The sequence below is a fragment of the Neopsephotus bourkii genome, unplaced genomic scaffold, assembly GCF_033783945.1.
Source record: "Neopsephotus bourkii isolate Nb327-2 ecotype Australia unplaced genomic scaffold, CSIRO-AGI_Nbou_v1 NB_1292, whole genome shotgun sequence".
In the NCBI taxonomy this organism is placed as follows: Eukaryota; Metazoa; Chordata; class Aves; order Psittaciformes; family Psittacidae; genus Neopsephotus; species Neopsephotus bourkii.
The window spans coordinates 8,612,094-8,626,918 of NW_026901776.1; the positions used below are offsets into that span (position 1 = coordinate 8,612,094).

At 45.0% G+C, this 14,825-nt stretch overlaps 1 protein-coding gene across 1 annotated transcript; it reads right to left on the minus strand.

Moving 5' to 3' along the window:
- Window positions 1-288: 288 nt before the first annotated feature.
- Window positions 289-10,681, minus strand: LOC133218967 (epoxide hydrolase 1-like). Its single transcript, XM_061365930.1, has 11 exons — window positions 10,585-10,681; window positions 10,519-10,553; window positions 9,144-9,167; window positions 8,053-8,266; window positions 7,189-7,369; window positions 6,286-6,516; window positions 5,800-5,929; window positions 4,661-4,875; window positions 1,836-1,944; window positions 1,408-1,533; window positions 289-596 (listed from the first exon to the last, which is right to left on the minus strand). Exons 2-11 carry the CDS (start codon window positions 10,545-10,547, stop codon window positions 395-397), a joined length of 1,461 nt encoding a protein of 486 aa, XP_061221914.1. The 5' UTR covers window positions 10,548-10,553; window positions 10,585-10,681; the 3' UTR covers window positions 289-394.
- Between the last annotated feature and the right edge of the window lie 4,144 nt (window positions 10,682-14,825).

Here is a 14,825-nt window from a genome sequence, read left to right on the forward strand (position 1 = left end):
AGATCAGAACTCTTCCACCAAAGTTGCTTGTTCTGCATAAGCTCTTGAAGAGAAGGCTTGGTTCTGAGGAACAAAGGCCCCATTTCTTGCTATGCTCTTCCCTAAATGAGTGCAATGTTACCGTGTTAAACTGTTTACATGTTCTGTTATACTTGAATTCTGAATGCAGCAAGGATGTGCTGGGTATGAAAGAAGACAAGATGCTTTTAAGTTTGTTTTTTTCTTAAGGTTTTTAGAGTTTAATTAACAAATTTAGTACTATAATTGTTATCCAAATAAAATGCTGTCTTCTATGTGCAGTTGTTTTGGATTTATTTAATATCTGGCAAAGTGAAGGTTCTCCTGGTGGCAAACCAACTTGCCTCCATTCTGTGTACATATTGAAACTGCAGGTTCACAGGTGTTCCACTTTTCTGACAAAGTTCAGGATGTCTTGTGCCAGAAGCTTTGGTTCCTCAAAGGCGGCAAAATGCCCTCCACGTGGCATGTAAGAGTAAGTGATGATGTTCTTGTAGGCTTCCTTTGTCCAGACTTGTGGTGTATGTGTTATCTCCTGAGGAAAGGCTGCAATCCCTGTGGGAACATATACTCCAACCCTAGAAGACAATTGGTTAACTGCATTTTTGGAGCAAGTAGTGGGGAAAGTCTATAAGCCCCTTCTGACTGGTAACTGCCTCAGTCAAGCTGGGGAAGCTTACCATGACAAACTGTATTGTGGTCTTGCATTGTGCTGTGCTTTCATTTGGATCTCCTTGACTTTAAAAGTGTTGTACCCAAAGAAGTGCAAAGTAGAGCCAACTGTGCACCCAGCTCAGTCTTGAAACGTTTCAGATTTTTTAACTTGCCTTGTTTTGTGTATGTTTCATGATGTGTGGCAAGATGTCGCACTTCTGGGAAGTCAGAAACCAGATAGCTCATGCTTACTTTAGAATTCATGGTGCCAGTGCAAGAAATGACCCTTCTGAAGGGAAAGGTAAACTGGTTCAGTCTACAGAGAAAAGGACTTTTCTATTTCTTTGCATGATCAATCACTTGGAGAATTCCGCTCATATTTGTCTTAAAGCCAGCAGCTCCCAGAAGGTGCTGTGTTTCAAGTACTGTTCTCCAAACTGCTTCCCCAAGTTCCTACTCAAGAATTGTAGCTTTTAGTTTATCCACCAGTGAGCCACATCTTTCCTAACTCTTTTAGAATGCTCATGTTTTTCTGTCTGCCTTTTACTGAACTGAGCCACAGATTACATTTGTTTGATGAATAAGTATATGACCTGTATTTTGATCACAAACAACACTGAAAATACTTGGATAAGTCTGCCTAGTCTTGGCCACAAGTTCCTGTGTGAATTACAGTTTGAAAGAAAGGTGACCCTTAACTGTATCAAAAGTAAGCAGGTTTTGGTTTCATGTTACCTGGAAATAGCACTTAGATCAGGGTCCTTGGTAATGTTCTCCTTGTAGAATCGCATGGAGGACACAATGGAAGCTGTCACCCAATAAATCATCACATTGGTCAAAAGCTCATCAAGAGTGTATTTGCTGTTGAGTGAGAAAGATGAAGAAACTTCATTGGAAGCTGTTTCCCAGTATGCTGTATTGTGATTTTGCCCTGAAGTGCCCTCGTTTCCTCTTGTTCTCCACTTGTATTCAAGCAGCAAATTGACATCTGTGTACCCAGACCGAAACTACCCCGTGTTCAAGCAGTAGCCTGCAGGCAATCTGCTATAAGTTTAAACTACTGCTTGTCACATGTAATCTTCCATTATTCAGCTCTGGCCTCATCAGTTTTCATCACTCAGTCTTTAACGAATGTTGTTAGGGAAGAGCATCTGTTTTCTTACCTTTCCAAGCCTCCATCATCTTTCTGCAGAAATGATTTATCTGTCCAGGTAGAGAATTTCTCCAAAATATACGCAGCAAGCCCCACGGGGGAGTCATTCAGTCCACAACCTAATTCAGAAGGGGAGAGCTATTACAGTTGCCTGGCACTGCAATACTTCAGTGGAAGTCAAACTGGACTTTATTGAGTTCTTTAGAGTTTTCTATGAGAATTCAGTAGAAAAATCTGTATTTTAGTAGCCCTGGTAGTACTTTATCCTTGAGAAATTCACCCCAATGGGATTCCAGCTGTAACTGACTGCAAACTTAGGTGATTCCTACACAAAGGAAGCTAGGAGCTAAGGAAGTCCTCTTGGCTTCTTGGTCATGTGTGGCAGGAGGTACAAATTCATGTGTAAAGGGATTATAAGACATTTTTGATAAACTATTTGGAGTGGCATCCTGCTTAGAGTGGATAACCAGCACACTGAATGCTGTTCATCACTTTTTATCTAACTTAAACAGTGGAGTGTTGTGTATCTGTTACCTGTTTCTGGCTATGGGGAAACACTAGTAAATATTATAAACACGGCACATACACAGTATATTCTATCTGTGTTCTTACTTGTAAAACTGGGACAGGGATTACTTCAGTTGTGAAGGAGGCTTGCCTTGGGAAATTCCTGTATCATACCCCAGGCTGTAGTTTACAATATACTTGGTATTGCCACCTCCAAGTGAATTTTAGCACTGAGTGACTATGTAGAAGATGATGCACAACACAGTCTTCATTTAATAGTGGACATAGCAAATGCAAAGTAAGTTTGTGCATTGGCACAACTGTTTCCCTGTGCTGGCAGGCCTGGAGTGATTTGCTATGGACCACAGCTGTGTAAATGCTTTGACCAGCAGCTGTAGGGCAGGCTGAAATGTGGCAGCTAGCATGTAACCCATCCGGAGATGAGCTTTTTCTGGGCTGAAAGCTGCCTCTGAACTGCTGTATTCAATGCTGACAGGTTAGATGCTCAGAAATACGGGTCTTGTTTGCAGTTTGTCATTCACCCTGTACACATCTTAGGTATACAACTTGTGGTAAATGGAAATATTTTAAGCTTTGCTTTAGAGCTGCCTAACGAAAACTAAACTGACAATGTAGATGTTTCTTCAGACTGGGTAGCAGATAGATATTTTTTTTCTCCCTCTTCAGTTTCTACATTTCACAATTTTAGTGTGCTACAAAATCCCTGCTCTTCTTTTTCCAGGCTGAAGAGTCCCTGACTATGTACAGTGCTCATACAGAAGCTGCTTGGTCACTCCAGCCTTCCTTTTCCCCCCTTCCTGTACTCTTCTGATTCTAAAATACACTTATGAAACAGGGCGAACAGGGGTGCAACAGATTCTGAATATTGTAGATTTAGTGTCTGTCTTAGTCTATTTTTGCTTTCTTTAAGAGTTTGTAAGATTCTCTTGAACTCTGACCTGGCTGACGTTTCCAAGCTCTGTCCCTGACTCATGGATTCTCTCATATGGCAGCAGCAGCCAAACTCGAGCCCATTGTGACTTTCTTCCTTAATCAAATTGCTTTGGACTTCATTGACATCAGTTTTTATTGGCCCGCTTAATCAACCGCTCACTTAAATGTTTTTGCAACTCTCTGCAGTTTTCTTTAGAGTAAACCAAAGCCTGGAGAGCTGTCAGATTTTCACTTAATGGTTAACTTTGAACTGTAGAGAAATTGGGATTGTGTTGAAATAGACAGGTTCCAGCACAGGGGTTTTTATTTACTCTCCCTCTTTGGAACTTGATTATTTATTCCTCTGAGTGGATTCTCACGTTGGCCAGTTATTAACCCATGATCTTAATCCTTTTTTTAAGGCAGTTTAATTTCTTTAAGAGCACTGGGGAAGGAACCTCGACAAAGTATCTTTGGAAATTAAATATGTTCAGTTACTGGAACCCTGCTCTTTGATTCTGACAGAGCTCTGATTTTTGAAACGTGATTTCCTTGTGATATTATCACTTGTAAGCCTATTCTTCTCTTTAAAATAGTGCTGCTGGTTTCCTGATCAGTGACTACACAGACTGCTCTTTGTTTTTCTGGGTCTACCTTCACTTTTGGCTCTTAAAAAACCCAAGAAAACAAGCTGGTGTCTTGTTTGTCTCCTTTTATTCCTTTGGTATTGCAATCAGTTCAAGCAACAGACTAGGCATTAATTAACGTTTCAGTTTGAGTTTTTTCTGTTTTCAGTGAGTTGCCATGATGAGGTGCTGTTTGTTTTATGGTCTCCACATCCAGCAGGAGTGTGAGACAGCTCCACTGTCTCTCCTGATGAAGGCTTATTTTGTTAAAGGAGGACCCCATGGTCCTCCCTAGGGAGGACTGATGCAAATCATTCATTTAACTGTCCTGAGATGGCCATATCTTTCTTTAGACTCCTCATATACTGGCCTCACTGTATTAGGCTTCTGGCTTCTCAGGTGTTAGGGCTGTTTCTAGCTTCCTGCAAGTTTCCCATTGCACTTGCTTATGCTATTTGTATTGTTTTCACCCACATTTATTTCTAGAAGCATCAATTTCAGGACCCTGTGCTTTATTTTAAGGGGTTTTTTTTTGCAAAAGAGTTCTTTCCCCAAGAAACGCGGCATGGCATTTAAAAAAACCTTGAAGAGTCTTTTTTTTAAGCTGTTCTCCTTAACTTCCTTTTACACAGTTCTTGCCCCATGTCTTATATTTAGTCACCACAACTCATTGCTTCTCAAACACAGTTGACCTTTGTTCAGCTATGTCTTTATATACCATGAGCAGTTACTATATATAGTTCAGAGGGATGTATAGAAGTTTCACTACCTGCAGTGTCTGGTTTGGTGGCTTGGATGTGTAAGTATCCAGATTCTCGCAGAATGTCATATATGTTCTTCTGGACGAAAGGATACATACGGTGAACATCTTCCCGGGTGAGGCCTACGAGCCATGGTACATAAGCCCCAAGCATAACAGAAATAATCTTTCCCAAACCTCGTACGGCAATGAAGACAATATTCAGATGAAGCCCTTTCACACACCTGAAATTAAGTTAGTGAATAGAAGGTTAAATCAAGTGATTGTCTGTACATAAAATAAGTCTGACTGGGGCTGTGATAGAAATATTTTACAGAGTAAAATACTTGAAGCCCTTCAGGTTCATCATGATTGGAAAATAAATATAATTATGGGAGTTAAAAAATGGTACATCTGGTGTCATCTCCATCCAGCTGTGCCACTGGTATGAACTCAGCTTTAGGTACTTGGTTTCTGGATGTGGTGTATCCATGCTGGTGGCTCTGGCTGTTGATTTAATGTTGTTCTGTGCTACAGGAACAGGCTGCGCTGGGTATCTTCTGAAAAGCTTGATCAGATCACACATGGCCACAGTGCTCTGGGTGCTGTGAAGCACAACTGCCATTGGGAGCATGAGCTGCTCATCCTCCAATCTAACTGCTTTAAGAGCTTTCCCACTTTATCTGTTCTCTGACCTCAGCATGGCCGTGGTGCCTGCTTTTCATTAAGTGCTAAACAATGAGCTGTGATGCCATCTTGTAAGGAAGGTGTTGTGTTTCTTCTTCAGTCTCAACTCTGCATTTTCTATAGGAAAGTTCTATACTTCATGGTACTGTTCAGCTGCTGAAAGGCTGAGCTCCTTCCTTCTTTTTCTCCCTGCTGATTTTAAATTTATCACCTTCCTGATTTGGAATGAGAATCTGTCTCCTTTAGCTACTGACAGAGAAGCCAAATAGCTCTGAAATTTAGAAAGCATGAAAACTGTGCCAGTATCAATACAAAGCGTATGGATACAACTGAACGCACAGGGGTGGCGACATCCCTGGTGGAAACTGAGCAGAAGGGAATGAGAGGCAGGGCAAACAGAGGGCAGGATCAGGATGATGGATCCACAAGATAGGAAGAGAACTGGGGGCATCTTTTCTGCACCGATTCCCTTTGCTACTCACTGTGGCAGCATCTGGGCCATGTTTGTGGTAATGCGAGATCCCCAGTCTCCTCCCTGTAGGTAGTATTCCTTGAAGCCCAGTCTGTTCATCAGTTTATGAAATATCCGAGCAGCTGCTACACTGTCAAACCCTGTAGGCAGAGAAAAACAGAGGAGACCTTTTTGTCCTGGTGTTCATCCACTGGCCAAAGATTGTGGCCTTTCAGAAGTATGTGAATGCACAGAGTGCTATGCTGCTCTGCCTCACTCCCTGGCAATAAAGCGAACTCAAGATGATAAGAAATTCAGAGGGAATTGGAGAAAGTGGGAATTAGACCTGGCTTCCAGCTACCAATGCCTTCCAAATATCCAGTCAGCCCCAGAGCCCCAGACACATGGGTGTTAATGCAGAGCTAAGCATCTACATTCACAAACTGCAGTGCCCAGGGATGGCTCGGGTGTCATTCCAAATCCCATGTGATTCCAACAAAGCCTTTTCATCACTTACCCTGCTTGTGTGGTGCCTCTGAGAAGCCATAGCCTGGGATGGATGGGCAGATGACCTCAAACACCACATCACCCTCATTCAGGCCATGGCTGGCTGGCTCTGTCAGCAGAGGGATGATCTTGTAGAACTCATAGAAGGAACCGGGCCAGCCGTGAACCATTAGCAGAGGTTGAACAGCTCGACCATGAGGGATGTAGGAGGGCTTGACGTGTATAAAATGGATCTCGATCCCTGCCACACATCCAAGACAGATAAATTAAAGCTGTGGTTCTGCACAGTTTCTGCTCTGGACTCCGAAGATGGAGGGTGGCAAAACTGTTATTATCATTTGTATTGGAAGTTATACAATCCATGGCAGGAAGAGGACTAGCTGAAAGGGATGGCTGGTATTGTACCCACATCTCATCTTTTACATACAAACAACGGTATTGATCCCAGCCCTAGATACTGGAGTCACAAGAGTTTGAACATCCACCTCCTGAGGAACTGGTCTCACAGTATATAAGTAGAGCTGCACTTACGTGAATAGCATAGAAATTTAACCTGCAGATCTGGGTAACCTCACTTAGCTGAACTGTGTGGTGGTAGTGGATATTCTAGCCTCAGAGTCTGGGTAAATTTTACCATTTTCAAAGGTGGCTTCAAGGCCATAGCAGAAGAAAAGATCATTATTTAGCACAGGTTCAGGGCTGAATGAAGCCCATATTGAAGTAGACATAATCTTATTGCCACTCTGACTGTCTTAATCTATGGGAGGTTATTAAGAATATGGCCACCACTAGTGTTATTTTGCTTATATCACTCAGCTTTTATACATAGTGTTGTCTTAAATATTTTAATCTCTTTAATCACCCTTTTCTGTCTTTCATAGTAAGACCTGTTCAAGCCATGGAGACCCCTCACCTTCAATGGTGGTTTTGAAATGGGGATATTTGTTCAGGACTTCTACTTGCTTGCGCCAGTCAAACTGGTTCCTCCAGTAGGCCACCACCTTCTGCAGGTAGCTGGAGTTGAAGCCATAGTGGAAGGCGGCCCCTTCCAGATGTGGTGTGTAGCGGGCCTGATCCAGGCGCCGGTGCAGGTCCTGCGGAATGGAGCCTTTCTTGTGAGGCTGGCCAGTGGCTCACGCATGCCCTACACTGAGGCAGGCATGGATGGGCTCATCTGGCCCCACTGGCTTTTATATCTCTCTGGGACACCATGAGCCCTCCTGAAGCACTGGAGTACTGGGTCCTACTCCTAGCTTTGCTGCTAACTTGCTTTAGGCTTTTGACATTAGGAGCTGGCTGGGGGAAAAAGCTTAGCCTGAGCTGTCAACTGCTAGTTGGCTAGATAGGGACATGCAGGGACATGTTTGCATGTAGGGACAGAGGTGCTGTGACTCAGTCAAACCTCCACCTCTCTTCACCCTACCAGCCCTTCCTTTTGTGGAAGCCGCTCTGTCCTGCCCCAGCAGTATCACTGCTGTCCTGACACCCTCCCAGTCCATCATCCACAGACCCACTGTCTGCTGCCCAGTGTGGATTTTCCACAGGAGAAGCCCCACGTCACATGTAGAGTCAGTGATCTCAAAGCCTCTATGGGCCATTGCAATGAATCTGAGCTCAAATCCCGTTCATAAAGGGCAGTGAGCCAGAGCATCATCTAGGTAGCTGCACTGGCTGGTGTGCTGCTATCACCCCAACGGGATCTCCTCAAAGCAAGGTGAGTGATGAACTGGCTCAACCTTGCATCTTTCTGCCTCTCTCACATCCCAGCCACCGGTACCTCGATTTCTTTGTCAGACGTTTCAATCCTGAAGGGACGGATACTTTCATCTTCTTTCCCTTGTACGGGTCTTTCACCTGAGCCCCACCATCCGTCACCCATTTCAATAGTCTTGATCTTGTGTCTAGACCTCAGCCAGTAAACCAGCATCCCTCCAACTCCCAGGGCAGCTGCAGGGACCAGGACTGCATGCTTCTGAGAATATCCAAAAGACCTGGGGAGTTATAACACTGTGGTCAACAAAAGAAGTGTCAAGGATAAAGGGTCTATGCTGAGACTCGTATGCACATCAGTTGGGTCTGAGCAGGAACAAATGCCTACAGATACCATGGAGTCAGCAGGGGCTGAGGGTTTCTAATTTTTGAAGATCACAGGCAAGATCTGGGGCAGGGTTACATCTACTAGAGCTCCTTAGTGACCTCAAGTCTTTGCTGATTAGGACTTGCTGATCACAAAGCTTCTTTGTCCCTCTTCTTGTGAACTAAGATGCCCTGGGGGACAAAGGTCAACAGGATATGCACCAGTCTATTTTCAGCAGGTACTGAAGTGAATGGGATAGTGGCAGTTGGACACCTCCAGGAATGAAAACTGTACAGAGAGAACTGGCTGAGGAGCAGGAACAGATACAAGGGTCTTCAGATGCTGGAGAGAGATGAACGTGGTGGACATGTCCCTCTTTGCAGTGCTTTGTACGTAGCTCTCCTACAGATTCAGTCTTCTTTTAGGGCAACATTGGTCCTCCACCACAGCTTTCAGTAGGTAAGAGTCTCAGCTTGTCTGTTTCTGTTCTGGACAGCAAGGTTTCAGACTTTCGTGAGGTGTGAGGGCTGAGTCACTAGGATTGGATTTAACAGGCTTAAACAGACATGCAGCGTATTTCAAAACTGTTCATATGCTTGTGCAATCAATCCAAAGGCTGTGCACCTTCCTATCCCTCTGACCTGTGCCTCAATCCAGCTTCCCCTGGGGATTAGTAGATTTGTCTGGGGCTATTGCAGGGGGCTGCTGTGAATGAAGATTTTGTTGTTGCTGTCATACAGGGTATGGAAGGGATGATGCTGTGCCCCAGCTAGGGCAGATATTTCACTCACCTGATCTGGGATGAGATGGTCTCCCTACACAAGGAAAAGAAAGAAAAAGAAGATACTTACAGTCTGATAGTGTTGTCTGGATGGTACCAACCCTTGGGAGTGGTACAGAGAATATCACCTACCAGCACCATTTAATCACAAACAGTTTAGCCACCCTGCAACATCTGCCATTATTTCCCTTATTTTTCAGGTGGGACTGACAGGCAGGGGCTCAGAGCACTGCTGCTGCACAAAGAGACAGTGTTTCTGGGCTGTGCTTTAGCAAGATAATTTGTTGCCATAATATTCCCTCCTTTGGCATAATTTAGATAAAAGACACTTAATAACTGTAGGTGTCCTTGTGGTGTTTCATCCTACCAGCAGCTGTGTTACTTCAGACAAGAAAATAGCTTATTTTGACTGAGGTATAGCAATAGGCGGGCAGCCTCGGCAGGGCACTTTCAAGCTCAAGGGTTACTCTGCTGCCAGCCATGTGGTATTCATTGTGCTGCAGGGCTGGCACAAGGAGAGCCATGCGGGACCTTTCCCTGTTCAGAGTTCAATGAGCTGCTATACTTTTGATACTTGTAACTACCCCTAACTGAATGCCAAGCTTTTAGGTCTCATCTGCCTGCAAGCAAAAGAGAATATCCTCCCTGGTTCTCTTTCAGCCTGGTAGATTCTCTTTCAAGAAAAGTGCAACCTAAAATCCAGCAAAATTAAAATCGACAAGAAAAAGTCTTGTTACTGTGTCCTATGGAAAGCAGCAAGATTAGGGAGCTGTTGGTGTCACAATTACCATACGTTGAGACCAAAAAAGAGAGGAAAAAAAAAGGACATGAAACTCCATGAAAACCCAAGTCCACTCAGTGTTTCTTTTTGCCTAGTATAATTTCCCACTACTGCCTGTGATGCAGCCTGGTGCCTGTACTGGAGACCCCAGCAATTCCAAAGGCAACTTGGTAACAATCTCTGTAACATCCTGTGTGCGTTTGATTTTTAAGGAGGTATCTCCTTAAGCCGCTCCCGGACAAGGAAGTATAGGGCTCCTAAAAGCGAGCAGTGCCAGCCTCCACCTCTCTAAAGGCTAAGCAGCTTATGCAACAAGTAATAATATCCCCCTGTACTTACATCCTGAAGTTTAGTGAGTCAGAGGCATGAAACCGATTATCATGGCGATAGCACAAATTCAGCACTGCTAACAAACCAAGCGTGCTCCTGAAGCAGCTCTCAGAGCGATGCACAGCAAGGCTCAGCCTAATAAAACCTCCTCCCCGTTTATGCTCACAACTCAGCTGCATGCTCCCACCCTGGTGACCCCCCAGGGACTTTCTCCTGCTCCAGCCCTGGGGAGCCCCATTTGGAGTCCCTCCTCCCCATGCTGAAGAGACCTCACCAGGTGTTGGGAAGGATCTCCTGCCACATGTCTGCTCCTCCTTTCCTGGCTGCTGCTCCAGGTGAATCCTCCTTTCCTGGCCAATGCTCCAGGTGAATGAATCCAGGCACCTCCTCTGCTGGCTTTCGTTTTAGCAGTGACACTCTGGGGCAATGCAGTTGCAAGCTACGTCATCACTTAGTGCCACCTATTGCCTGAGTGTGCAGCCACACATTAAGTTCAGCAAGGGGAAATGCAAAGTCCTGCGTGGGGAGTGAATAACCCTGTGCACCAGCGCAGGCTGGATGCCAGATGAAGAGAAAACAGCTCTGCAGAGGTTGGCCTGAAGTCACCTGCTGAACCTCAGTCAACAAGGTGTCCTTGCAGTGAGGGACAGCTGTGTACAGGGCTATAGCAGGGCTATAGAGCAAACATGTTAGCCAGCAGGCTGAAATAAGTGATCCTTTGGTCACTCCAGCACTTGTGAGACCACATCTGGAGTGCCAAGTCCAGTTCTGGCCTTGCTGCTAATGCAAACACTGGAATTAACTCACTCATGGTGGTGTAGGGCCACCAGGCTGCCAGGGGGCTGGGGCATGTGGTATATGCAAAGAGACCTGGGCTTGTTTAGCCTATCAGAGAGAAAGCAAAGGGTGAGATCTTATTGCTGTCTACAGTTACGTAGTGGAAAGCATAGGAAAAATGGACCCACGCTCGTCTTGGAGGAGCAACATTTGAAGAACAGAAAGCAATAGGTGCAAATGCAACAAGGAAATTCTCATTAGTTGTGAGGATAAATCAGTTCACTATGGAGGTACTCAGACACAGGGCAGGGGCCTAAAGAGGATGTGGGATCTTCATCCTTGGAAGCATTCAATATTTGACAGGAACAAGGCATGGAGCAACCTGACCTACCTGAACCTGCTCTGAGCAGGAGTTGGGATGAGCTGACCTCCAGGTATGGCTTCCGACCTGGGTACCAAGTGGCTCTATTCCATGTGCTTTGTAGCAGCCAAGACTAAAAGGAAAAACAAGTTTTTCATTTTCCACAGAAATCAATGCTTTGTTATAGCTCAGGGAACAGGATTTCATCTCCCTCATGGTCAGTAAAATCTTACTGGATAGTGTAAATTGCTGCACAGTGTCCTTGCTGTGCTTCACTCCAGGAATAGCTACATTCTACTGTCAGAGGAAAGGATTCCTATCTCCATGCTTAAAGTGAAGTACCATCACCAGAGAGCTCTGTGATGATGAGGGCTCTGTTAGCTCATATGTACACACTATGCCATCAAAAAGAGCCATCAGGAAGGAAACCTTGTAAACCCTTAATTTGGTCAAAGTTTAATGTGTTTCTTACTTAGCATTAATAAAAAGCATAAAGGTTGATGGAGGAAGGTCTGGTTTAAGCATCTAAGAGTGAAATTATCTATAGCAGGAATGTGGGAAAAGAGCCACCAGAGCTATTTAAAGCTGCAAAGAAAAGATGCAAGTTGCTACTCTCTATCCAAAAGACTTGGGAGAATCAGCACTGCTTTTGCTTTAAAGGAACACATCAAGGCCATTAATATCGCAGGGCTAAAATTCAACCCCCCCCTCCCCCGGTGATAAACCCGAAACAGCTGAGATGCCAGGATCCTGCCTACTGAAATGCAGGGCATGGGCAGGGGTGTTCTGTGAGTCCTGGTGGGCAGATATCAAAGGCTCCCAGAGGAAATCCCTCCCGGGAATTTCCCCCCTTTCTCTTATAACCTCTAGTGCCTAAAAATGCACAAATCCAGGCAGAAACTGCTTGCTGCGTTCAACAAGGCTGCCTCCTCCTGCGAGATTCTGATGCATGTTCCATCCATGGAAAGGAGAATTCCACCAGAAAGAACCTGCAAAAGTGTCTCAGAGCATCTCCATGCATTTGAGCAGTATCCCTTATTGCTAATGACAGATGTCTTAGCAAACCCAATTTTAAAAAGCCTCCATCTAAACTTACAATTTTTGCAATCCCATAATCCCTTTATGCCTCTCATAATTTTATAAAGAGATTTCATGCGTTTCCATTGCGCAAATCACATACGAATAGGAAGCTTTCTTCCTATATTTTTCTCTTCCTCTTGCCACTGATCTGCAGGATGACCCCTGCTGCAATGATGGAAATGATGTGCATAGGAATACGTTACTGTAATGTACTTTTTCAGCTGGTTTAGCAGCTGGATACGAGCAGCAGGAGCCAAACACAACATAACCTGCCAGCTCTCCCAGGCCCGTTCAATGATGTTGGTGTAGAGTGTGACCTGCTGCTGCTGGAAGAAGCACCCAAAGGCCAAGCAGCAGTTCTGCGAATACTGGGTGCCCTCTAGTGGGAAAGAGGAGCTCGCAGTACAGTTAACGCCACCTTTTTTCTCCTTGGGACTTATTTCTCTTTCGGTCTCTTGTTTTTCTCACTGCCAATTGCATTTAATCATAATCCAAACCTCGTAAGTATTACTAATACTGAAACCTGAAACACAGAAAGGAAATCTGGTTATTTCTGGCTATGAAATGAGCTAATGAACAGGAGCAAGAGTGGAGCACAAAAGCTTTGAACATAGCTCTTTTACAGCTTGAGATGCTGTGGCAACTTGGAAATGAATATTCTGACTTTCAGTACCACTCCAAGGCCTTTGCTGGGGTTTATGACCGTGGCTGTAACACACTGTCCTTCACCTTACAGCATGAAGGCTTTGCTGAGTAATTTTCCTTTTGCATGCACAAATCAGGTTCACTCTCTTAAGAATATTACTAGAGAGGAAATGGTGCTCCGTAACAGGAGATCTTCATGAACATAGCTTCCTGACTTATAGCAAGGTCAGTCTCTCTCCTTTTCATCTGGTCAGTGGCTACTACTAGTGAACTGCTGGCTGGTGATGTTGCAGAGCAGGGTGAGATTTGAAAGCTTCACATCTCCCCTGTGGTGCTCCGGGCTCCTGCAACACTGCTTGCCCCATGATATCACTACATCTTTGAACCTCGTCTTCTTCCTTAGGTTTTAAGGATGGTCCAAAGAGGCTTTCCTTTGCTTCGCTGGATCTTTGCTCCCACAGGCCAAAGATACTGAATGCTGTATTTCCCTGCATGACTTCTGAAGGACAATCAGCCCCACTGTCCAACAGGTCCAAGCTGGGACTGTTTATGCACACACAACTCTTCCCATTTGGTACTGTATGAAAAAAGCACTGCCCAGAAATGGGATCACATGGGGAAAATCGGAGAACTTGCCATGTTATGGCTGTGTCCTGGGGGATAAGGAATAGCCCCAAGCACATTACCCTACCTGCAATGGATGGGCAAAGTTTTCACCTTCCCAGTGAGGTCTCAGAGGACATTCAGCTGGTTGGCAGGAGATTTGTTTTGTGCTAAAATCTACTTCAGCCTTCAATGGCAGGTTCTGTGCTCAGCCTCAGTGATCACATCACTTGAGGAAACATTGAGTTCCTAAGTACTTCCAAGCTGTTAATTCCTGAATTTAATTAACAAGAGCCAGCTCAAATATCTGAGAGCAGATCACAGCAACACCTTGTACCTGCCTCCACCAGCAGCCAGCCCACCAGGCCTCTATGCTACTTCACAGTATCTTATATAAAACTCAGATTGCAGGAGGGATGAAGAACTTGGGAGGGCCAGGGACAGTCTCTCCCCTCTCCTCCTCCCCCTTCTTTCTCACCCCGAAAACCCATCATAATTTCTGCAAGTACATTCCCCCTGACACTTTCTCTTTAGCCCTCTGCCCTGTATCTTCAGTAAAAGTGTTTTTTTTCCCAGCTGGAACTGCCCCGTCTCTGCCTCCGTTATTGCCAGGAGACCTCACAAATGTTTCGCTGCTACCTCCAGCAACGACTAGCCCTTCTGTTCCTAATTAGGGAGTTAAGAGGCTCCCCCAGGCACTTCCCAGTGAAACCGAGCCCATTAAATCATGGCAGGCCACATCTCTGGGGGTGGGGAGCAGTTACACAACAGTTGTTTGGAAACAGGCAGTTAGTTACGTGTGCTCATTTTACAGACCCAGCAACATTAAAAACAAAAGCAACTTTCAAGTCCCAAAGAGTGTATTTAGGTCACTGATACCCCGGGGATAATCTTGGGGATATTGGTTATGGGAGGTGGGCAGTAGGCGCCGGGAGTTTGTGCTCAGAGCCTGGATGAGCAAAACCTGATGGTCCCTGCATGTGCACCCAGCCATGCACTGAAAGCTGGGTGTACAGGTCCTTCCTGTGCTCTGGGACATGGTCCTGCTATGCTGTGTACTAGGAGTGTTAATCCTGGAGCGTAATGTGAGGTAGAGCCTTCTTGGGCTTGAACAC